Source organism: Triturus cristatus, chromosome 12 (genome assembly GCF_964204655.1).
Source record: "Triturus cristatus chromosome 12, aTriCri1.1, whole genome shotgun sequence".
Lineage (NCBI taxonomy): Eukaryota > Metazoa > Chordata > Amphibia > Caudata > Salamandridae > Triturus > Triturus cristatus.
The window spans coordinates 290,175,645-290,201,560 of record NC_140595.1 but is presented as its reverse complement, the minus strand read 5'-3'; the positions used below and the strand labels follow the sequence as shown (position 1 = coordinate 290,201,560).

Below are 25,916 nucleotides of genomic sequence, written 5' to 3'. Positions count from 1 at the left end.
TGAACTCAGGATTTAATAACGCATCTTTTTGTGAAGATGGTTTTTAAATTGTGTGTTTAGAAACCACGCTTTTAGAAGTGGCTGGTTTCTTGTCCTAATCATCCTGCATGCTTCTGCCTGGTTGTGTATTGACTGTCTGGGTTTGGATGTGACAGGTTCTGGGAAGTGTCCTGACACCAGGGAGGAGTAGGTGAGACAGCAACAGCTGGCCTGCATTTGGTGTGGTGGGAGGAGTAACCCCTTTGATGCGAAGAGGGCTGTGCTGCTGCCACAAAAGAATGGCTCCACCTCCTGTGGAGTGTCTGAGGCCCAGACCCTTACTATCAAAGAAAGAAGCTGTGCACTGGCAGGAAGACACCCAGGTCTGGTTTGGACCGGGCTGAGAGCCCCCTGAACACAAAGACTTCAAAGGCATTTAGGGATATAAATGTGAGAGCTGAAACCCCTGAACTCAAGCCTGAAAATGGATTGAAACTACTTTGTGATCAAGAGGAACCTCTGCCAAGGAAGAACAGCTGAAGAGATTGAAGAGAGGGACTGCCCTTGCTGTGTGTTCTGGGGCTGGCCTGCAGTTTGCTGATTTGACTGAGAGGACAAGGGACTTTGCTGTGTCCCCCTGCTTGAGAGAAACTTTGCTGTGTGCTGTGTCCAGAATTAACTTGTCTCCAAGGGCCCAGGAGGAGCTGGCTCCCTGTTGTTAAAACTCAGGAACATAAAAGTTTCCAAGTGTCTCTCAGAGACGCTGTGTGTATGTGCTTTTTGAGGCCTGAGGCCTTTGTGAGACTTGCTCCATGACAGTGTGGCCCAGAGCAGTCTTGCGCTCTGCTTCGATTGACAGCGTGACCAGAACTGCTGTGATCGTTATCGCCATTGGCCCGGATCCTCGTCCCAAGGGGGAGCCATGAGAAATCACCACCGTCGGCCCGAGCCTGCTTTTGCCAAGGAGAGACCTGTGAACATTCATCATCGTGGGTCCGAGGTCCTTTGCCCAAGATCAACAGAGTCGTGCCGGGAGCCGATCAGCTGCAAGGCCGTAGCCTGGTAGCCCGACTCTCACTGCGAGGAGCAGCCGCCGCAAACCCGAAGCTGCACAGCGTGACACCCAAGCCGCGAGGAGAGAGAGCCTGCACCCCCACAGGTAACGTTCAGCGAGCGTGCGCATCTCGCCACCTGGGGCGAAGTGCGTGCTACAAGAGACCGCTCTCGGCCTTTCCCATCTTTGCAGCACGAGCCTCCGCTCAAGTCAGGATCACGGCCCATACTTGCCGTGGAGTCGCAGTACCGGAGTCGGATTGTGGAGCTGCACTTTGTTTCCTTCGTAACAGTAGTGGGGGCATAATTTGGCAGTCGCTGGGCACGAGTCAGCCAAGAGTGGCATAGAGACCTTCACTAGCACAGCGAGCGGTGCCGAACTGCATTATTACTTGCTTTTACGATCTGCATTAGTACTTGCATTACGAACTGCATTATTACTTGCTTTTATTTGCATTAGTACTTGCATTATGAACTGCATTATTACTTGCTTTTACGATCTACATTAGTACTTGCATTACGGACTGCATTATTACTTGCTCTACGAACCGCATTAGTACTTGCATTAAGGACTGTCTTATTTCAACATTACGAACTGCATTACGAACTGCATTGCATTAGGACTGCATTAGACCATCATGAACTGCTCATAAATACCGCAAGAACCTGCAAGTGATTGTTGGCCCAATAACCGGCCCTGTGAAATATTACAAATACACATATGCTGGATATTTTTATCGTTTGGTCTCATCGTATTTTTTCTTGATAAAGATACCGCTATATTCCTAAATCAGTGTGGTGTCCATTTGTGGTGTTATCACTGTGTTACTGTGAGTGTGGTTGCAAATGCTTTACACATTGCCTTGGAGATAAGCCGGGCTGCTCGTGCCAAGCTACCGGAGGGTGAGCAGGGGTTATCTAAGAGGTTGTACCTCATTTCCCTGACTAGAAGTAAGGGTCCCTATTTGGACTAAGGTACCTACCTCAGCCAACTAGAGAGCCCCAGTTCTAACAAGGACAATCAGACGTATCTTCTACCCCACGTCATAAGGCTTTCACCTCTGACACAACTGTGTTTGTTCATGGCACAATAGTACCAATAGCATGATATTTTCAGCATTCTTGATCTAGTTGTGGCATACTGGCAGCCTTCACTGACATATTAGAGCATAACTGATCTAATTTTAGCCATCTCGAAATATTGGTAGCTGCCCCTCACATAATAATGGCCATATCTGATTTATGGTGGGCATCCTGACAATTATGGTGTCTGGCCTTGGCACAATGGTGGCCTTGGTATAACGGAAGGCATTATTGAGATATTACAGGCACCTTTGCTGTTATGGTGAGCATCCATGGTATTTGACTTTAATACTTGGGCATTTAAAGCAGAATCTGTCAGTGAGTTATTTGTACATGTGAATACGCAATAGAAATGACAAGCTAATGTTTGGGACTGTGTATTTCTGAAATATTAAAACTGCGATTTTAAAGGCAAACAAATTGTTCTTTCAGAAACAAAAATCTACTGGAAAACTGAATTTTTGTTTGCCCCAAACTAAAGGGGTATTTGATAGAAAAGTGCATACTTTCAGAAAGACAATACGTTGGAACTCCAAAACACATTTAAACTGATATTTGAATGACAATCCAAGCTGAGTTAGGAAGACATTATTGTGGTTGGTTATGTCCAAGAATTAATTTGAGGCAGTGGTTGCAGGTGGGGGGCACTGGCACTTATGTTTTGGGATTGGCACTTGCTTTTCCATGCCAAATGAAAAACACATAAATGAGAAAGAAGGGGGAAGAGAAAACCAGAAATGCTGTCACAAATGAAGAAATCAGGGACTGGCAAGAGTGAAATAAATGGGCAGTGGTGCCTGGTAGTGGATTAGAGAGGCCTGAGATGAATTCGACACTAGAGAGGTTTGGTATTTGGTACTTGGTATAAAATTACACTGGCTGGAGTCTCCGAGCAGTGCTTCAGGTACCCGCACTCTTTTACAAATTAAGCACTGGTTATGTTCTTCGTGCCAGAGGGTACATGATGATTTATCTGTTATGGGTCTCCTGCACTGGTTCCCTCATACCCCCAAGAATAAAATATCTAGTAAATTCATTGATTTGGGGCTGCTCCTTGCTAAACGGGAGGTGACCAGGAACTGGAAGGCACGGGCCGGCCCGACGGGGAGCCGGTGGCACAGCGAATTTTTGAAGTGGGCAGCAGGGGAGAGCACGCTTAGATACCAGCTAGCTTGGAGGCAGCGTAACGAGAAGGCCGAGGAGACAGCGCTGGAGTGGGAGATGCTAGTGCAGGCCCTTAGGGATTATTGCGCCCCCGGCGACGCCGAACGTGAGGAAGCGGCGCGCCCCGAGTCCCATTAGATGGTTGCACTTCTCAGCTTTATTGGTTTTCCCTGTGGGTCCTCTAGAAGATCCGGTTGCGGTTGATGCCGCGCGCTGATGGCGGGGGGGGGGGAGGGGTTTTCCTGGGATTGGGGTGTTTTGAGGGTGGGGGGTTCTTTTGGAGTTATAGGCTTGTTTAGAAAAGCAGATGAAGGACAATGGATCTTCCGGGCCAACCGACATCCTCCGGAGCCCCCATTGAATTTCGCCGCCCGACCCCAGGGTTGTGGGCTGAATGGCTGTGTAAGCAACATCCGGAGGGGGATGGAGGGCTGTGTTTCAATGCTTTGGTTTGAGATATAATGTTGGCCGATCATGTAACGATTTACTGATTCCTGCAATAAAAATAATAAAAAAAAAAAAATGATGATTTATCTGTTACTTCATTAGTCAGGTAAAGGCATTCAACACTGACACACTTTATCATAAAATTTCAGCTGGTAACCTCGCCTGAAATGCTTAGGGTGGTCATAGTGTACTGATAACATTTGCTGGTAGCTCCAGAGGATTTTAATTGAGCGGAAGTACATCTCACTACAGAAAAGGTTGGAGACCCCTGTGATAGACAAACGTTGGAATCATAGTTCATATGGGGACTGATGATTGTTACATGCGGGAAGGTGGTATCAGTGGTACTGTCTTAGGTAGTCGGATTGTCTGTCAATGGTGTTGGTCTTCATTCTATGATAGATAACATATTCATATTCGTCCCATTTTTCTTGAGTTTATACTGGTCATCTCTGTGGGTAGACAGAGTGGTCAGAATGTATATTACACCTGTTTAGGGAACTAAAGCATACTGATATTCTTTATGGCCCCTGGGAATAGCCAACTCTTAACTAGTCTCCTGAATCACAAATGGTTCTCAATAGCTCTAATCTTCACAGGGTAGGAATTCCATAATTTGGCATCCTGAATGGAGAAAGTGGCACCACTAATGTTTGTACTGTAATCATTAGATGTGGTGCTATCTTGGAGCGTATGGTACTAAGCTGGGTATATCTGGTGATTTTTGATTGCACCCATAACCATTTATCACCATGGGAATGATGCATAATAGCATGAAAGAAGATCTGTTGCAATTAGGAAGCCAGTGTGGCTTTCATTTACTGGTAACTGGGCTAGATTTTGCCTATCCCGCATTAGCTCATTAGAAGATCTGCTTCCCTGGTAATTCCTGATTTTGCGCCATACGTTCACACAGACCTTTCAACTGTTTTCAGCAGCCAAAATCTCCGGGTGAAAGTCAAACGTTCTGCAGTGTTCCCACTTATCTCATCATTCCAAGGGACAGGGACATCTGTTACTAGTTTCAATGGAATTGAGAGGCCTCTGGTAGGGAGGGCCTTAGTGCTTTCATTGTGTGGTATCTTGAAGAAACCTTTCACCGAGAGGTCTCTAGGCCAGGTGCACCTCTCAACTCTACAAGAGGAGGCTCATCAGACCTGGCTTTGGGAACTTACAAAAGAAGGTGTAGCTGAGTGAGCACCCAACGCCCTTGTATTTAATTTACAGCAATCATTAACAGCTATTACCCTTTGTAAAAAGGTAATGATAGCAAGGGGGTGAATGAGAAAAACTGTGTTTGGAGGAAATTATATCATCACACATTACGCGCTCACACTGTGACCTAAGTCATATGTGTTATGTTTTTCTCATGTTTGTAAACTAGTCTGCATTCTATGAAATTCCAAGTTTAAATTAAATATCTAAATCTGTGAGTTACAGGAATGTAGAGGATCCCCTTGTGTTTAAAGCGGATGTCTCAACATAACAACATGATGGAGGGTGTCGTCAGGCTTTTCAAAGAAGTCCTTTTTGTCTTGCACGTCAACACTCAGTCTCCCTGGGGCAATCACACCTATGGAATATTGCTTTCTCTCAATCTGTGTCTGACGTCTTTGAGTGTGTTCTCCTTTTTGTATTTCTTCACTGAAAACTGGGTAGTAGAAGACAGAACTACCATTATAGAGTAATGGCCCTATTTCCTCACCACTGCAAGGAGGCCAACTTTATAATGGAGCATGCACATGAGGCATCATTATTATTCTAGGTAATTTGCACTGGGGCAGTGGGGGGCAGGGAGGACCTTAGAGCACCGGCAAGCCCAGCTCAACCTTCCATATATCGAAAGATTGAATAAAAATCAAGTACCGTAAATTGGGTACTGGTGACATCAGTTATTTGCAGCATAGAAGCAGCAAAAGTGATGGATTAAGCACTATATAAAAAAAAAGTTGATATTTTCACTGATTTTGAACAACATAGAAACACCCTCAATAGGTTTATTGTCTCTGTTTTAGTTCATAGGTGAAATGCCTGTGCAACATTTCTGATTTGACCATCCATGCTACAGGAGCGCGGTGAACTCGCGGCTTGGACCATGAAAAACACTGGACAGCAGGAGATGAAAGGCTTGAAGTGCAGTGGATTCTTCTAAGAGGTCGCTGTGGCTTCCGTAGGGTAATTCCAGGGTTGCTCCAAGAGTTGTGGTGCCTGGTGGCTGGCATCAGTTGCTCAGGAGGTGTTCAAATAGTCGTTGGTCACTGTTCAGCTTTTCCTCTAGTGCCAGATATTGCAAAGGAGCCCTTTCTTTGTGTCTGAAATGAGAAAATATGAAAGAGGGGAGTGAGACCTGGATTCCATTTGAAAAAGGAGAAAGCTGAATAAAATCAAACCGTCGGGTGGAGGGTAGGGTGAGCATCTTTAGGAGAGAGTTGTTACAGATCACACATCCCTATATTAAAAATATAGACCGGGGATTCAACTGGGTGTGAGATCCAAGAGGTATGGCAGATTGGATATTTGGGGTTTAAGAGAATAAGAGTCTTTCAGATCTAAAACATTGAAACGAAAAGTGTGAAATTTAAATGTATAGCCATTAATTTGTAGATATACGCAATGTGGGAGAGTGAAGAGCCAATGCACCAATTGGAGATGGGTTAGAGACGTAATCCTGTAGTAGGAGGGACACTCTGCCATGGGTGGGAAAGTGGTGTTTCCAAGGTGGGTCAATAGCGAAGGAACAGTCAGTAGATGCAGATGCGTGGGGGTGAGGGGAGCTCTATCAGGAAGAGAAGATGTGCGGCAGTCCACTGTAGATCTTTACTTGGTCAATCGCTGCTCCAGTATGTGGATCCGGAACATAGCTTCACCGCAGTATGACAGATATGCCTCCTCATCCTCCCTGGACATGGACATCTGGTTCTGTTGGTACCACAGCTGTTTCTTCTGCAACTCTCCAGTCTCCTGTATATGGGGAGAGACGAAGCAAATCAGGATCAGCATAAGGAGAAGCAGGGGAAAGGTTGAAAGAACAGAAGAAGGGACAAGATGAAAACAAATGAGCGAGGCAAAATGAAGGCTTTCCAACACACAGAATAAAGGCTTGTTTAACTAAAGACTACGTGGTTGATTATGAGTGTGGCGGTCTTCCGCCCACCGCACTTATGGTGGCGCAGCAGTGGCGGTCCACCTTATTATGATTACATGTAGTCGTAGTGGCGGAGGACCACCAGCTGCACCGTTCCCTGGTGGTGCGCAGTAAAGGTTCAATGCAATTTGCTGAGCGGGTACTGGCGCAGTCCCGCTCAGCATATTACGAGTTCCGCCAATCATTTCATGGCGGATGCCCCGCCATGAAAAGGCTGGCAGTGGAGGACATGCCTCCCCTGTCATGGGGATACATTAAGGCAGGCACAACATGTGCCTCCCTGTCTGTATTCCCCCCAGTTAAAGCACAGCATGGACGTCACCGTCCATGCCGCAGTGGAACATTTTTGCAGTTCTTACTGTGGTGCCCTTTTTCAGGGCACCGCTGTGGGAATGGCAAAAAGACCATCCGCCTGTATGAGGAAAAACTCGTAATCAGGTGGGCTGTCATTGCGCAGCTTTGGCCCAGCCGTGCCGTGCCGTGCCGGCAGAGAGCTGGTGCAAGTTCATCAAAGTCATAATCAAGCCCTAAGTTTCTGATCCTAGAAACTATCACCGGAAGTCAAGAGTTAAAAAAATATTTTAGCCATTTCATTTTTTTGCACTATCAGGTGGGACTTCGGGGACGTAGCACCTCAGCATTTGTACAACATGAGAGGTAAAGTAAATCACAGGAGGAACGTCTTTTGTACCAGGATGACAAATCACCTGTCTATTTGATGTTCCTTTTTGGGTGGTGAGCCATAAGAAATGTTTTTGAACAGATTGAAGGAGGCAAGAAGGAGGCTCTAGAGAACAATCCCTTATGTCAAGCACATATAGCCACAACAGCTGGTTATGTTAAGTCTAAGTCACCAGAATCTCAGTTCTTTCAGAGATATCTTCCAGAGATATCATCTATTGTTGGCACAAGTAGGCCCAGTCACTAGGCATGGGTCAGATTGCTGTGCTATGTTGTTCTTTCAACTGTGTAGAAAAGACGGCTGCAAACAGTGGATGTTGCTCACCTCCAGGAACTTTGTATACAAAAGAGACCAACATTATCTGAAGTCATTGAAATCTTGGGCTGTATTACATAAAGTGCCCTGGGGGCGCAACAGGTGTTTGCGCCCACTTTGCATGCCCCCGGGGCACTTTGATATTACAGAAGGGGCCGCAGACACTTGTGCGGCCCCTTCTGTAATACCAATAGCGCTGGTGCACATAAAGAGACAGCGCTCTCTGCATGGGCATTCCCTCATTTGCATGGGGTCTGACACATGCAAAAAAGGGAACCCTTTAGCCTCTGCGCCCGTGCCGTATTACCAACGCGGGCGCAGAGGCAAAGGAGCCCTCAGGAGGCACACTGACAGTGCACCACCTAAAAGGTGAGAGAGCAGCTCTCTCTCTGGAGTAAAGGAGGAACCCCCCAGATATCCTGTTGCAGGTGGGTGCTGTCACTGACTGCACCCTCCTGCAATTGATCCTCTATTGCCCTTTAAAAGTGCAGGCAGGTTGCCGTATGCACAGTGAAACACAGAGTAGCTGTAAAGCAGCTGCTCTGTATTTCACGTGAATGCCCTGCTGCCAGGGCAGCACATATTCGCAGCTGCCCTGGGAGCAGTGCATTCCCCATAATGCGACCCAATTTCCTTCATTGCGTCAGGCGCACCTTTTTAAAGGTGCACCCAGCGCAATATATGAAAATGTGCTCAATGTGTAATGTGGCCCCTGAAGTCCATGGCAAACGATATAGTCAAAGGAAGGCACAAATGCCATGCAGAACTATTTAAAAGCCACAGGGCGAAAGGTGTGCACTGCTACATGACGTAAAACCACCTTAAACACCCCTTGATAATACAACATCTTTTTGCCAAATTATTTCCTAGGCTCTATCCCACAGTTTTTTAAAAACAGTAAAGAATCTCGTGCAGTTAAGAGCTCTGGCTTATTCCTCTGAATCTGTGGTCAACATATGCGTACAGCATGGGCAGCTGCAGTGCAAGCTTCAGTATGTGCGGGAAATAAGTATTCAATGCTTCTACCCATGTTCAATCTCTTGTGAGTATCACTCAGATCAGATCAAATGAACTTTATTCGGTTTTACAGATATAAAACCATAAAAGTTAAAAAACACATCCAAATTACATCAAAATACATAGTTCCATAGACTGACAAATCGAATTTACACATGGTTAAAATACATAGCACATCCTCCCACGACGATCTCTATTAATAAAAATGCAAGGTTCCGGTACAGATGATATCCCCCTCCAGCCAACAATTTCCATTAAAAATTATCCCGACCCTCAAAACATACATATCCTCAATGTGGTCTAAAATCTATATCCTAAAAGACTACTGGTCAAGACATGCCCTGGACTTCATCGTGGATTTCAAATAGCCAACAATAAAAAAAGTACAATCATCCTTCAGCAGTTGGAGGTACAGGAGAGCTGGACGAGCCTGCTTAAAATTAATTTTATTTAAAATAGGTGCCAGGAAATATTTCCGGGGAACCTCATAAAATTTACAAAAAAACATAAAGTGTAGTAAATCCTGTGGAGACTTTCCGTCGCAGCCACAGGATGTTAACAACTGGCCTCTACTGCTTCCTCTGGGAAAGGCAAGCAGGAGGTGAAAAAGACCCAGGCGAAACCTGGTCAATAGAAAATGTTCATAAATGGATAAAAACCCCAAGAGGTAAGGCTCGGCTAATGGAGTTGTCTTTAGCAATAAAAATTTGCGGACGCTAGGTTTCCGCAATTCCAGCTCTTCCCTTTCCAATTTCCTTAAACTGTAGAAGGATTCCCTGGTTGTCCCGACATCCTTTTTTGTAATTATTTCGGGATTAGTGAATAGGTCAGCCCACCCGAGCTTTTATAAGTTACTCTTTATATATCTTAGCCAGGGTATGCTGAGCGCGTTATCAAGGGACAAACACTTCATTAAAATCAGCTGGCTTAGTATTAATTCCTTGTTCAGCCAGCAGTTTAACCAGAACGTAAGGGGACGAAGTGCCAAAGTATCACTTAAATAGGGCACTGCCAGTTCCTCGTGTACCACCATGTTAGACGTACCACGAGGAATGCCCAACAGGCGCTTTAAGAATGTATTTTCAGCCACCTGGAAAACATCTGTGGGGACATGCCCCCATATTCCACACCAGGAAGAGGCTAAAGCTACACTCTGTGCTTTGTAGACTTTCAGCAGGGCGGCGATAATACTATTTCCTATTTTAGAGGCGCAGTTGAAAATGGCCGGGTTCACCCGAGCCTTTGTTTTTCGGACCCCCATCTCATATGATCGTCCAGTATGACACCCAGGTAAGAAAAAAAATCTGTGCCTACTCTAAATTGAAAGTTTTTTTCGGGTGTGTCCCCACCTGCATTATGTATGATTTAGAGTTGTTAATAGATAAATCTTGTTCCAACATAAAGTTGGAAAAAGCGTCAAGCAGGGTTTGAAGGCCCCTAGCAGTCCTTGATATAAAAACTACGTCATCCGCATATAGTAGGACGGGAAGACCTCGTCGCCCTGCATGCGGATAATCTACTCCTGTAGCTAAAAAAAAATCTATCTAGGTCATTTATGTAAAGGTTAAACAAGATTGGGACCAGGATACATCCTTGGCGTACATCCCTTTTTATATTGAAGTTCCGTGACACGCGGAGGGCCTGAGAAAATCTAACATTATCCTTAGTTGCCCTATGAAGGTCCTCTAAGAAGTTGACGATGTTACTATCGACCCCAATGTCCTTCATGGACTGCCACAGTTTTGCCCTATTCATGCGATCAAACGCAGAGGACAAGTCCATGAAGGCCAGGTAGATAGTGCCAGAGCGTGCAACCGTATATTTGCTAAGTATCATGGTTAAGTTAAGGCACTGGGCCACAGTTGACCAGCCTGGTCGGAACCCAAACTGGACGTCCGAGATTATATTATGTTCCTCTGCCCAGGTGGACAGTCTCTCCAGTAATACTCGGCCCACCACCTTAACGACCGAGTCCAGCAGTGACATCGGCCTATAGCAATGTGTGTTGTTACGATCCCCTTTTTTAAAAACAGGTACTATGGTCGAGGTGGACAAGGACTCAGGGCATCCTTTCCTGACCGCCGCAATGAGTACCGCCACCAGTACCGGGGCCCAAAATGGTTGGTCTGATTTAAAAAGATCCGGAGGGATGCCATCCGGTCCCGGTGCTTTGTTACTGGTTAGCTCAGCAATACCCACCTCAACCTCCCCCTGTTCAAAGACTAATACAGGGGCATCTACCTCTCGGTCTAACTGCGAGATATGCTCAGGCAGAATTACAAACATGGTTGTAAAGTGAAGCACCCATTCGTCCTCGGTAATATGCGTGCCCACTTCACGCTCTAATGATGGTCTGTTGATGATACTCCAGAACCTCGAGCTATTCCTCAGGGTGCTTGTCTCAATCAACTCCCGCCAAGCCTCCTCCTTCAGGACAGACTTACGTTTTGCCAGTGTCAGTTTATACTCTTTGCGGCAAGCTCTAACCAAGGTTAGATTTCTCGGGTTACCTTTAAGGGCTTCCCTCAACTTTCTCGCCGCCTGTGAACAGGTCGAGTCTAACCATCTAGGGGTCGGGATGGCTGTTCTACATGCCGGGGCACTTAAAAGTTTGCCTACTTTAGTTGAGATAATGTTAAAAGCGCTAATAACCTCCCCCGGGGATGTACCTGAAGAGGTATACAGCGCTAGTTTAGGGGCACAGGATTCTTTAATTGTTTGATAAAAGGCGTCTGGGGAAATCTGCGTTCATCTAAGCCGTTGTCTATCATTTGTTGGTCTTATCATCCCATTAAGCGCCACTCTTCTTTTATTTGTCATAAGCGGTCCACACATTTGGACACAGAGCGGGTTATGTTCACTGTAAACACTTTCCAATATGGTAATTCCACGGAAAAAAAAGATTGTAAAGGGGATGATATTAAAATAAAATCTATAAACGAGCCACTGCCTCTCCCTTTAAAGGAGGGGACAGATGCCTTACTGTGCCGGTTAGATAAAAACATGAGAGACAATAAGTCTAATTCCTGTAATAGGTCATTCAATACTTCTCCCTGTACAGAATGTTCAAAATGGACCCCGCTCACCCGAGGGTAGCCTACATCAGCAGTGCTAGTAATCCTTGGGTCTCCACATGGGTGGGCATTAAAATCCCCTAAGACAATGAGATTTTGTAGTTTGGCAGTACAATGCTGCCTTATTAAAGAACCCAACAGTGTGATGTTACAGCTACCTGAGGGACTTGCTACAGAGTTATAAAAATGTATAAGACCCAATTTGCTAGCCCCCGTCTTAAGACCAGAGATTGTAGGCATGGTCTTGATGACGGCAAGACCTGTATCTGGCAGTCTACCGCGAGCGAAATATAAATGACAAGACTGCCCTTGGGTCTGCCAGCCTTAGAAGGGGACGCTGGAAATAGGCTACATTCCACCAACCACGTTTCCTGAAAGCAGATGACCCAATATTGTTTCACAAATTGCGTCAAGGTAGAATCAATAAACTTTTTAGCCAGACCTGCAATGTTCCAGGATGATATATTATTATCGCATACACAAGGGCCCACCTTGTCCTGCACTGGGTGATCCTGCTGGGTTGACACTATCTCTGAGCACCTCAATGATGAGCTGATAAGTCAATCGCATGCCTGCATCATTTCTAGTGGGGAAAATCTATTGGATAACTCCAAAGAGGGAGGGACGGGGTACTGACGACCTGGGAGCAACTGAATTGGGTGAACTGTAGGTAAAAATCTACGTGAGAGGCCATCAGGAGGGGCTGCGGTGTTAGTGTTCCTATAAGTGTACCCTGATAAATCTGGTTTGTAAAAGTACCCAACTGGAAGGGCCATAACAGACAACCTGAAGCCGGAAGGAGCGGAATATGGGTCCGTAAACAGGATCCTTTCGGCTAGATGAAGTCTTTTAAAATTAACAATGACGCAATCGCCCAAGCTTGATTTACGAGTACTGCCTATCCAGCTTACTCTGTGTACCATGTTGATATTGTTTTCCACCCTTAGTCCCAATGTGGTATTATTTGATAACCAATGAAGGACTTTATTCTTCAGCTGGAAAAAGTCCTCTTTGTTACCCTTTGGGAGAAGTGGAACATTCCCCAAAACCACTACATAAGTGGTGGATTCTGGTGGTAAATGGATGACTGGTAGGTGCTGCAACTGGACCTCACTTCACCCCTGAATCCGACTGTCTAAGGATTAATTCTGTTCCAGAGCCTGAGCCTGCATAGGCGTCTCCTCACTATTAGTTAGGCCATTGCTCGTTGTGACTTGCATCCCCCCAGTACTTGCGGCTGTAACTGTGATTGTTCCATGTTGTTATTAGGCGGGTTTGCCAGGGTAAGGGAATCCGTTACAGTACTCTCTCCCGGTTGGACGCTTATCCCTCTTGATGCAGAGGGTGAGACATTATGTTTATGGGCTGATAAGCTTTTCTCTATCAGTGTCAACCGATCAATTATTGGGCCCAATTTTGAGTCCAGAAAGCTTACCATCACTGCCTGGAAGGATTCCAATACACCCGTCAAATCCGAGATAGAGGGTAATGGAGAAGTTGCCAAAGATTTAAGAGCCATGTTGAGTTTCGATTTCTTAGCTTTGCACCCGGTTGCCTGAGATTTCCTTTTTGTACCTAAGCCTGACCGTGACCCCCCCTTCTCGGCCAGAAATAAATCCCCATTCCTAGTAGCTATGGATGTTTTCGGTTGCATACTGGCTATATTAACCGGGTTCAGTTGTGTTAAAGGAGCTTCAATTTCCTCCTTGTTACTTAACAGAACAACTGGAGAGAGGGGCAAGGACGGGTGGTGGTCTATTGGGTGGCTAGATTCCCAGCACTGTCCTGCATGCCCTCAATGTACCCAGTGTTATTGGACCAGCTCAAAAGTTAATCACCACCCCCCAACAAAAACACTTGTGTGTCAGCATGCAGGGGATAAGAGGCAATAGTTGGAGACCTAGAGAGGCGTCTAATAACCTATCCGATCTCCTTGTCTATCACCGCTGCCGCTCGCTGTAAAAAAGAATCCATAGTGGTCACTGAAGCTTGAACTGTGATACCAGTCTTAGACCTTGCAGGTACTAGGGTATCACTCATGCTTGCAAACAACCCTTCAGTACACAAAAAGCCCAAACCATTGTCAATTTGTGCTAGTAAAGATGCCTGGCTACTTCCTCTGAGTGTTAACTTAGAGAAAGATACAATTGACAACGCACAGAGTTAAAGCCAAGGCTTTTCAGACAGTACCTGTAAAGGGCAGAATAAATTGAGCTGAAGAGCCAAGTAAAAAAATTAGTATCATAAGGCATAAAAAGACGGCATCAGATAGGCAGATGTCACAAGAGAGGGGTGGAGCCATGTATGGGACGAGGCGTCCAGTTTCATCTTTCTTACAGTGCTAGAGACACTGCTCCTTATGATACAGCCAAAACACTGCATTACCTAGGACATATAGGGGCAGACATAAAATATGTTCTTCAGCTGCTGTTGACAATCTTCAAGATATGAATTCTGAAAATGAAAAATGTTTACTGGTGCCCTTAAGTATTATAGAAGCAAAACCACACAAATTAGAACAAACACGAGCAAATATACATAAACCCTGTAATATGTACTTTTGAAACCTAGTTAAAGGAAACCCACTGTTGTTATCACCAATTGTAGAGAAAAGGGATGTATGTTTGATGGGGTGATCTTTATAAAAATGAGTTTGATGCAAACATGCAAATCATCAAAAAAGGTTTAGTACTCAAGTGGGAAACTGCTTAACCTGTAATGGATACTACATGATGGCATACACCCTCCTTTTTGAGGAGTGGCATGAAATTGTCCACTTATGTGTAGATTATTGTTAGCACTACCAGATGCCATTTATCTCTTCTTTTGTATTGCAGGATTTGTTTAGTGTCTTGATGGAGCGGAAATTTCATTTTATTTGTAGGGGTCCATAATAATCATGTGAAGAACGCATCCGCATATAATCTTGCAAATTATGTTAACACGAGGTGTTAGTATTGTGAAACGTATTAACGCAATTATGTGACATATTTCGTTAATGGATGAGTGTCATGGAGAATTAACATAGCAAATAAATGTAACCGGCAGAAAACGTTAATATGTAAAACTTGTGCTGTGAAGCTGACACTAATCACATATTAGATGTGTTCGATAAATGATATTAGCAGATAAATGTATTAGTTGAAATGCTATACCGATTATGCAAATTGTGTTGCTGAAATTGACACGTTCTTATGTTAGCTAAAGTTGTAGGCCTGAAATGCAAGTCCCTGATAACTCTCACTTTAGGACTAATAGTTGAATTTCATGTGCGCTGCAGAATCTGTTTTTTCTCACATTTCCATTGCAGGTGTAGAAGCATTTGTTTGGAAAAGTAATGTCTTTGTTTTAGTAGCTAGGCAAGGAGAGAAGAAGTTACAATTGCATGAGTTGGAGGTGATAACGACAGAGACGGTTTCACATGTGAGAAGGCATGGGTGCCAAGGACAAATTGTTGCAAAAAAGGTACATGGACAACACCATGGAAAACTACATCCAGAGCTGCACCCAGAGTGGATGGCATGATGCGAAGTGCATCATGGGAATATTACCTGTGGATAACAGATTGTTGAACCTAGGGAAAGTGCCAATTTCTTTCTTGCCTTCAGAGAGAGAGAATCTTAGAACAAGCTTTCTTTGCAATAGTGGCTTTATGCTACTTGACCCATGGATGGTTCAAAGATTTCTTAGGAAGACTCCAAGTACTGACATCTTTCTCACTTTCCACTGAACATGAATAACAGGGATGTCATCTTAGCACTAGAGTAGGGAGCTAGATTTAATGCTTTTTGCCCCTCAACCCTCGATGCAGGGGAACTTAGACTCATGCTTCCTGATTTTCTGTATCCTACTTCTTGAATTAATAATTCTGTTCATGCTGCACCATCTAAACTGGAAGCGTAGATTTGGCTTCATGCTAATTCCTATCATGCTGAGGTGTCTCTATGTCCAGTTATTTTTTGGCTTTGTAATAAACTAACTATCTTTATCCAGTGGTCTGTGAGTTATTATGTATCCTACAGAGCTATTGGCTAATTGTATGTGTACTAATGATTTTCTCCCCTTTACACTTTTATGCTGCGAAAAGGAACCCTCGGTTTGTGTCTCTAAAATAGGTTTAGAACTAATGGGCCCGGCCCTTTCAGTATCGTACCCCTGATGAGGCCCCAGTGTGCTTTCAGGTGGTTGAGTAAATAGCTACTTCATTTGTTGTGCATGGCTGGTAGACAGCAGGTTTAGTGAATGACATATGCGTATACCACACTGGTGTTGTTTCTGAGGTTCAGAGGGGTGCTCCAATTGTATAGTGTAAGGCAATCTTGGGCGGTGCTTAGGCACGCGGTGAGGCATATAGGTAGATGAGAGATATAGTCATATTTGCATATATAGATCATACTGAACATCGTTGCTCATTTGGGTAAGAGGCCCTCCCAATCCGTCACTGGTTGGTAGATTGTTGATTACTGGTTTGGTTAGATGGATTAGTTGGATGTCAATCACAAGATGCACTAGTCCATGTGAGGTCTACCCAGGAGTGGTGGATCAGCAACTGAATGGAAAGCCTAGCTTTCTACCTGATCAAGAATAACATTAGTTTATGAGGACCACTTGGAGGATGTGGCGTCAATCCATCAAGAGACACATGAGCCTATACAGTCTTTCCAGCAGCTGCAGAGACAAAACCTACTGAAAGCGCAGCTACAAAAGCCATAGGCTTTATTATGGGGCATGGGGTGACTGAGGTACTAGAAAGCACAGCTTCTCAACCACCAAATATAGAGTATGTCTCTGAGGACCACCCTGAAGCAGTACACTTGAACCTACAATACGTAGCTTACTAACCCACCAAGTGTATGAGTATATGAGGTTCATCCCAGAGAGGTTGAGGCACGAACCACTAGAAGATACAGCTTTTGAACCAGAAGAGGACTGATAATAGTCATGCAGACACCCAGGAAGGGTTAAGGCACAGCTTCCTAGCCACCAAATAGGAGCCTAAAGGATTCACACCGTGCAGAGGTGCAACACATGGAACGGTTGCTTCCCAGCAAATATGGTCTTTAGGAGCACAGCCCAGCAGAGGAACCATGGTCCTCTGGAGCAGAAGAAATTGAACCTCTGGTTGTGGTTTAGCACTCAGCTGGAATCCATGGAGAAGTGGCTTGCTAAAGAGGAGGAGAGGGAGGGGACAACGAGAATGGACACCTTAGGACTCTCAGCTGACAGGATATCTGCCACCATGAAAACCTCAAATGGAGCTTTTTGACCACAGGTAGTGTGAATGGGGAGCCTGCCATTTTTTTGCAGATTCTATTTTGCTGCTCACCACCAAAACACTTCAACATTATACATGTAGGGTAAGCTGAGGGACAGGGATCAGGCACAGAACAGGAGCAGAGATGAGGGCTCAGCTAAAAGAGGATTGGTTTGGGATATAGGTTAGACATATAGGGCCTTATGCACAAAGCTAAACGTACACTTTTGGTGTATGTTTACTATTTCTTTCGATTTGCAAACTACAAGTATATTTTTTAAGTGTAGTATCTTTATGACTGTGGAGACTCCGCAGTCGGGTGGAGAGCTCCGCACATAAAAAGACTGTCCTGTCCTATCTATGTGCAGATTTCTCCTCCTCAACTTCACAGTATTTGGGACACAAATCAGAAGTGCTCACAGTCTTTGTTTAAGTTTAGTATGCCATTGCGAAGGCACATTTGGTGTATTCTTCAAAATCACTTATTTCATAGTTTTTCTAAACTACATTTATATTATCGAGTGTGTGACATTTAGCTTTCTTTCACTGTTTAATTTAAATTCCAAAAGGCATTTTCTTATTTTATGTTGCGTTGTGTGAAACATTTCGGGTTTGGGCTGTGTGTTCCGTGTATGTGAAGGTTAGAGCAAAGTGCAGTCCTGAGTTTTGAAAACACCAGTTACTTTCAACCTTCAGTTGTCTACTTGACCTTTTACCTTGTTGCAACCATGAGCCAATGACCAGAGGTTTCAAGAGACTAACACCAAGTAAGGTTGGTGGCGTTGCAATCCTCTGCTACCAAACCCATAGCCAAGGATGTTGGTAGGCACCTTTTTAACGGTATTAGGTCAAATCTCATGGACCTCCAAGAAGGTTACGTCTGAAGATGCCCTGTTTGATTTTAATACTGGAAACTCTTTAAGAATGTATTTCTACAAATACCAATGGGTAAAGAAGTTACGACTGCCTCCCCAAACCCCCTTCAAAAAACAAAGGTTACAGTTTTTATGTTGCCATCCTGGGAGGGTACAGCTTCTTCATCTCTTGTCATTAATAACCAAGTTCAAGGGACACTGTTTACCTTGAAACCACAAACTGGTCCTTTACACAATCTCCTGAATTCTTATCTGACCACGCCTTTACAGAGGCAATTGCACTCAAAATATTGTAACAATTGGTCCCTCTATTCATCATAATAAAGCCTTTTGGATGAGAAATCTTTTATAGCTATTAGTGATATGTTTACAATAGTTTTTCTGGTTGATATCCCATATTAATAACGTTTTATAAAACCATTTGCAATGAATCCAAGGAAGAGATAAATAAATAGATAGTCAGGATGACAGCTATAGAGGTGGACTAACAGAGGATGCAATATGATGGTGGAAATAGAGAAAGAACAAGACACATACAAGTTAAGTGCTTGATAACTTCTCGAAAGGAGACTGTGCTGGATAATGAGCCTATCTTAGAGAATTAACATGTAAAGCATCAGCATCCGCCACTTTGGAAGGAGATGGATGCATGCAGAGAGAATAAAATGGAGGGGAGGGAAAAAGATGAAGACCTGGAGTACACAACGGTCTTTTGGGCTACCTTCTCAAAGCGAGCTTGGATGAGGTTGGCCTTGTCAATGAGCCTCTGCTTTAGGTCTGCCAGGCAGTCTTCCTTCAGCTTCACCACCTGCCACTTGGTCAGCTTCTCAGGGTCACCCAGCTTTGCCATGAAAGGTGCCAAGTAATCCAACTCGAGGATAGCCTTACGGACACGCTCCTCCTCCAAAGCGGCTGCCTGTGAAATAGAAGCAGAAAATGAATTCCTTTACTGTAGTGCTACAACAGGTTAGCATCTCGAGGGAAGATGATTGGAGGCGGTGTGGTGCTTGGAACACATCTTTATACCTGAAGCGGGAACCTACACTCTTTGAACCACTGCCCCCACCACAGAAGACTACTTTTAGAAGGTCAGTAAAACTACACTACTCATCTAAATTTGGGACACTTTCTACGGAGACTAAGCTTGGTTGCTGAAAAGCAGACTCAGCAAGATGGCATGGAATGTTCTGAGCTCAGTGCATTTTCATTGTGGTTTTGTGCATATCAGCCAAAGGTACTCTTCACAGCAGGAGACTGAGGGGGTTTATTTAGGGATCGGCAGACTGTACTCGATCCCTCCAGGGCAGAGTAGACTTTTGCGCCATTGCCTTTGCAGACAGCAGCTTGTCACATGTAAAGATCTTGTCCTGCCTGGCAGAGGTGTCCATGCCTTCAGAGGAACTGGAGCCATGGCTGCTTCTCTGAAGGAACAGTAAGTTTGCGAAATGGCCGTCATGTTCCTTGTGGTCACTCAGCAAACTTTGTTTTTAAGAAATAATCTCCCAAAGTGAAAATTTGTTTTTGGAAAAAAAAGAAAATTACCCCGAAAGTTTCCTCTGAGGATATGGGAGTCATTTTACTCTTTTCTGTTTTGGACTGCCATGCTTTTCCTGGTGGCCTTGAACAGGAAAAAAGTATGTCAGAACATCCACCCTCAATAGTGCGGTAGGCTTGATGTCTGTGGGGCCACCATTCTAAGGTTTATACTGGTAGAGTTGAAAGATGTTGGTTCTCCTGCCTCTAAACAGAGCAGGCGAATTGACAGTTCGCATACAGGTTCTCTGTCAAGTATGTGGCAGAGTACCCTGCCTGGTAAACTCCAAATAAGAAATGGGTCTCTTTAAATTAAATGGTAAAATTTGCTTATTTTGAAACACTTTATGGAACACATGATATTGGTTTGCCCACAATTTTCAAACACCTGGAAAATTAGATTTCATGCCCTGTGTATATAAAATGCAGTTAACAGTATGTTTAAGCTGCTGATGTCACTAAACTTGACAGAACAGGCTCTAGGATTGAGAAGTCTCCTATGTTATGTAATAAGGGCCATGACGTTAACTAAGGACCAAGGGAGTTAGTCTGATCACATGATTGATTGTAGTATTGTTTGAACATGGAAAATGGTTAGAGCATTAAGTAGAATGTATTATTTGTGGTTTCACTGTCGAGCCTACTGTTTTAGGATGTATTTGATGTGTTTGATGCAGTATGGAATGGCTTGTATGGAAGCTAATTAACTAATAATATTATGATGATTGTTACTATTATTATTAGTAGTAGTAATAAAAATAACAATGCTTGTGCCACCACAAGTAAAAATTGACTTTGGAAAACTGACCATCCTAAGTTTAAATGTAAAAGTTCTTTCATGTGCCCAAAATAGCAAATACATAATTCATTTAGCTTGACTTGAGTGTCAGTCCATCAGATTTCTTCAGTCAAAAGCTGTTATGCTTAGCTAACACTCTGACCTAGGGACTTGTTTGCTCCTGAGGCGGAAAGCCGGGAGCCAGTTAGTTTGCAATATTTTAATCTCGTATTTTAATCTCTGTGCGTAAAAATAAAATTGGGCATTTTACTTACGGAGCACTTGGCACATCGTTCTGGGCGCGTGAAGGCTACCGCCTTACACCGCTGCTCCCTGCAGGCTTCCTGGTGACGCTGGGCACTCGGGACCAGAGGGGCCGACACACGATAGCGGCCATCTTGGGAGGAGGAGGAGGTCACGGGCTAGTTGTTGGGAGGTAGGGCTACACGCGCTGCCACGAAACGCATAAATTTAAACGTTCCCCTACGCGTTAGCGTACGCGTTGGCGGGAGCGCCTTGAGCGCCGAAGGAGCGCCTAAGGAAAGCCCGTCTGTGCCCGTCCGTGCCAGGCCGGAGCAAGACGGAGCTGAGGACTGCTGTCATGGCAGCTCAACTTCCAAATAGACTTGTGTATAATGGTGAGTTTTTGTTGACACTGAGAGACCACGCTAGATCACTCTGCCCTCCGGTGGCCATTTTAGAGAGCATATCCACCCATTGCCATCGCTGCACTACACTGCACTGCAATCCCCTTAATTCAATGAAAACTACTAACACCCCTATTATATTTGCACTGTTAAATTGCAGATCCCTTCCGCAGCATTCAATAGAAATCAACCTGATTCTAGAGGAAAGAGTCCCAGACATACTCTTCCTAACCGAGACGTGGCTCACTGAATCATCTGACCCGGATATTGTTCAGGCCCTCCCCCCCCAATTACTCTATTATTAGACAAGACCGTCAGACAGGACGTGGAGGAGGTGTGGCAATTATCCATAAGAATATATTTAGTTGCAGAACCCAAGACAGCCCTCTCACCGACTGCGAGAGCCTTGGCTTTTCCATCTCCATTTCGCCCACGAGTACCTTCTCAGGGATCTTGGTCTATAGACCCCCGGGTGACCATCACAGCTTCTGTCATAATCTTCTTGATAAAATCTCCCTTTCTATTAGCAGCTCCTCTAATTTTTCCATCCTGGGCGATCTTAATATTCATCTTGATGCAACAGATACAGCTGCTACTCAATGCCTGCTGGATACCTTGGGATTAGTTCACCTTGATCAAATTGTGACTTCCCCTACACACACAGCAGGTCATTTGTTAGACCACTGCTTCACTAATCTCAAGAACATAGTGTGTGAGCCACCCCACTTCATCCTCTGGTCAGATCACGCCCTACTTTCTTTTGCTTGGTCTCCAGACACACATAACCATAAAGTTAGCCTCTCAAAGAAAATTGGCCGAGTCTGGTCCAGACTATCGGTCAGCGACTGGGAAGTTGCCCTGAGGAGATGTCCACCATCCCTTTTTGAGGATCCTGTGGCTGCTAATGAAGCCTTTGATCACTGGCTGAACCACACTCTAAATACCATCCTTCCAAAAAAAGAAATGCGACATCGTGAAGGCCATAGCAAACATCCATGGTATACTGATAATCTCAAACAACATAAACAGTCTTGCAAACGGGCAGAGAGGAAATGGAGGAAAGTCTTTTCTCCCGTTGCTAAAACTGAATATAAAACAGCCCTTAGGTCTTATAAAAAATTACTTAAACTCACTCAAGCAGAATACTATCAAACAAAAATTTCAGAGGCAGAGAATTCCACCAGAGAGATTTTCAAAGTCTTTCAATCACTGGTTGCTACTCCTAGGACCATCAACCCGCCACCAGACCTTCAAAAACATTGTGAGGCATTAGCCAACTTTTTTGCGGCCAAAGTGTCTAACATCTACACTAGTTTTCCAACAATCCCTCTTACGCCTGATAAATTGGATAATGTTACTGAAAGCTCGGAGTTAGTTGCTCCTAATTCAAGCGATGATCTCATGGCCTTCCCGCTATTAGATCTTGTTACGGTGGAACGTCTTCTTAACAACTTAAAATCGGGCTCGCCTCAGGACATCGCTCCACCGGCTGTACTCAAACTTGTCTCGAAAACGGTCTGCCCTATTATAATGCAGGTCATCAATTCATCTTTGACCTCAGGAGAGGTTCCCCCGAATTGGAAGAGAGCAAAGGTACGCGCTTTACTAAAAAAACCTAAGTTGGACCCAGAAGACCTGACCAACTATAGACCTATTTCACTGTTACCCAGTCTCAGCAAAATAGCTGAAAAGCACGTCAACCATGTCCTCTCTTCTTTTGTTGAATCTTCGGGTGCCCTTCACTCTTCTCAGACTGGTTTCAGACCTAAGCAAGGTACCGAGACAGCGCTGGTGGCGGTAGTCAAGGCTACCAGGAGGATGCTGGAGGCTGCGCTGCGGTGGTCCTATTGGACCTCAGCGCAGCTTTCGATACGGTAAATCACTCTCTCCTGCTACACCGGCTTCGTCTTGCAGGGATATCAGGATTGGCTCTCAAATGGCTGCATTCCTTTTTATCGGACAGGTATTTCTCTGTCTTCGAGGACGAGGTGTCATCAAACCAGTTGCATCTGAGTCACGGCGTTCCCCAGGGGTCATCACTCAGCCCTACACTCTTTAACATTTATATGAGACCGTTGGCTGATGTGGTGCTTCCTTGGGGAATTCAGCTTGTCACCTACGCCGATGACACGCAGCTGGTGGTTTCTTTGGCAAGGGACAATAATCTACATCATGGACTTAACAATCTCACCCCGTGTCTCACCAATGTCCTGGAATGGATGACTTCCTCTTGCCTAAAACTAAATGGAGCCAAAACAGACATCATGTTGTTGGGCTTTAAAGCTCCGATAAACCTTGATCCCTGGTGGCCCAGTTGTCTCGGAACCCCTCCTAAACCTAAGACCAAAATAAAAAGCTTAGGGGTTTGGATGGATGACACTCTAAATTTCCAACATCAGGCCAACAAGGTAGCAGCAACCTGCTATGGTCTTATGAGATCGCTAAAAAAAGTCCTTGACCTTCTTCCCTTTGAAGCAAGACGCATTCTGGTCCAGTCGTTAATTCTCTCAAGACTGGATTACGCTAATGCCATATATTTGGGGACATCAGCAGCCACTTTAAAAACTTTGCAAGCTGTTCAGAACTGCGCAGCACGCTTGCTCATGAAGATCCCCAAACGTTGTTCAGCAAAAACCTCAATTCGAACTCTTCATTGGCTCCCAATTCAGGAGAGGATCACATTTAAGGCTCTGTACTTGGCACATAAGTCCATTCATAATATGGGCCCTTCTATTCTGAACCCTTGGTTTCAGCGCCATCAATCAATAAGATCTCTCAGATCCAATCATCGTAATATTCTCGTGGTGCCCAGGGTGAGACTCGCCCGGATGGGCGGCCGGCTACTCTCTGTACAAGCGGCTAACCTCTGGAATAAGCTCCCCGATAACATCAGGCATGAATCAAACCTTACCATCTTCAGGAAGCAACTAAAGACTTTCTTGTTTAAGTAGGTCTATCAACATCCTCTAGGTCTCACAGCGCTGGGATGCCCAAGGGTAGCCATGCGCTATATAAGAAAGTATTCATTCATTCATTCACTCTGCCTTCAATAAAGTAATGAAATAAAATGCAGGGATTATTTTGCATTTCAAATGCACTTGCCATTTACAAATTTGTCATGCTGTAGTTGGTTAAAACCATGCTGCCCATGCTAAAGGACAGAGAAGGAAGCTAGCAGGGCTCACTGTATGTTTTTTTTATTTGGGGTGAATGACCACATGTGGAATAAGATTTAAATGACCTTTAACCTTTACATCATTGGGGCGCTAGAGGGTGCACGGCAAGATGGCCACTCTGTAGAGCAGCTCCGCCAGCCGAGCCATCCATCCGATCAATATCCTTGCCTTCCTGCCCTTGTTGGATGCCCAAAACATAAAAAACAAGAAGCGGAGCACTGCAGGCTGTTTTGGGCGAGCTGATCCGCTTGCTGCGTAATCATTTGGCCGAGAACGTGACTGGTGAACTATCGGGCCCGCACTGACAACATAGCGGCCTGGAACGCGCTCTGAGTACGGGACTGCGGTGGCCCCCGAGCGGTGGTGACTGCGGCTCCGGGGCGTCAGGTGGCGATCGCGCTGTCGACCTGTGCGCTGTTTGGGTCGGACGGGAGCGGCAAGCGACTCGGTGTGAGTTATTCTGGCACCTGGGGAGCGAGCTTGCTCCCGGTCCCGGCCTGAGCAGGGCACTGGCTGTGTGCTGCCAGAGGCGAAGCAGACCAACCTACTGTCCAGAGCTGCCGATTTGACATTCACTGGGACTGCTGCGGGCTTCCGCTGGGATCAGACCGGTCAACCAGGTGAGCACTACGGTGCGGCTCGGCTCTGTGTGTGGCCCACTTTGATACTAATCCCTGCTGATCCTGCTTCTGCTGTGCCCGAGAGGCCTATAATAATCCGCGCTGTGGGTCCCGGCGAGAGGCTGCGGCATTGAGGGATCACCGTGCACGCACTGGAGCGACGGCACTCGCTTCCCGGAGCGGCTGACTGCGACTGTGGCCTACCTTGCAGCTGCATTCAACTGGGCCTACTCCTGCTGCGCAAGGATGGCCCTTGCTCATCTTTGCCTTGAGGCCTGGTGGAGTGTTATCTAAGTGGGGAAATTGATGTTTGCTAGCTGCGCTTGAGTATAGTAGCGCCTCTGCCCAGACTTACAAGTGGCTCCTTTGTGTGAACTCTCCATTGTTTTCCCTGGGCATTATCGACTGAGGCCACCCACACCGCAACCCTTGTTTTTTGCCCTTTGTAATTATGTGGAGGTGCGCGTTCCTGTGAGAATCAAAATCAACTGAGCCTCTTTCCCCGGTCTGCGACAGTGCTGCTGTGCTGCAGCGAGAGACACACGCAACCCCATACCGTTCGGCTGAGCCTTCTATTGCCAGTATCCCTGCTGGATGCAGGCTTTCCTGCGACTTGAGCGGTACGCCAAGATATCTGGCACTGTGCAGCAAGCAAACTCTTGCTTGTAGGGCACCTCTCACTCTTGTGCCCCTCAGCCCAGGACTACCAACATGGGGAAAATCGAGCGCAGTCAGCCGCGCTTGACTTTAGAACCCCGCAAATCGTGCAAGACTTCTCAGCATACAGCTTCTGATTCGGAAGCCGACACGCCCATTGATCACTTAACTAACATTGATAAAACTCTTCTTGCAGTACAAACCAGCTTGAAATCCATCGATGGGAAAATCGATAATTTAAACTTGCGCATGGATCATATGTCTACGAAGCTGGACAAGCATGCGATGCGCCTGGGGGAGGCAGAAACCCGCATTTCCGATGCTGAAGTCTGCCTGCAACAAGTGACCACTAGAGCGTCATCTATGGAGAAAGTGTTGGCTGTAATACAAGCCCGTAACGAGGATTTGGAGGCCAGA

General features: G+C 45.3%; 1 protein-coding gene across 2 annotated transcripts in view; it reads right to left on the bottom strand.

The window, feature by feature from the left end:
* Positions 1 to 3,914: 3,914 nt before the first annotated feature.
* The window catches only part of DRC7 (dynein regulatory complex subunit 7), a 203,212-nt gene continuing 181,210 nt past the window's right edge, over positions 3,915 to 25,916 (bottom strand). For both annotated transcript variants that reach the window (XM_085637931.1, XM_085637932.1), the window contains exons 16-18: positions 18,810 to 19,004; positions 6,548 to 6,687; positions 3,915 to 6,038 (exon numbers count right to left, since the gene is read on the bottom strand). In XM_085637931.1, coding sequence (XP_085494057.1) covers positions 5,948 to 6,038; positions 6,548 to 6,687; positions 18,810 to 19,004 — 426 coding nt within the window. In that variant the 3' untranslated portion in view covers positions 3,915 to 5,947. The remainder of the gene's footprint in view (positions 6,039 to 6,547; positions 6,688 to 18,809; positions 19,005 to 25,916) is intronic.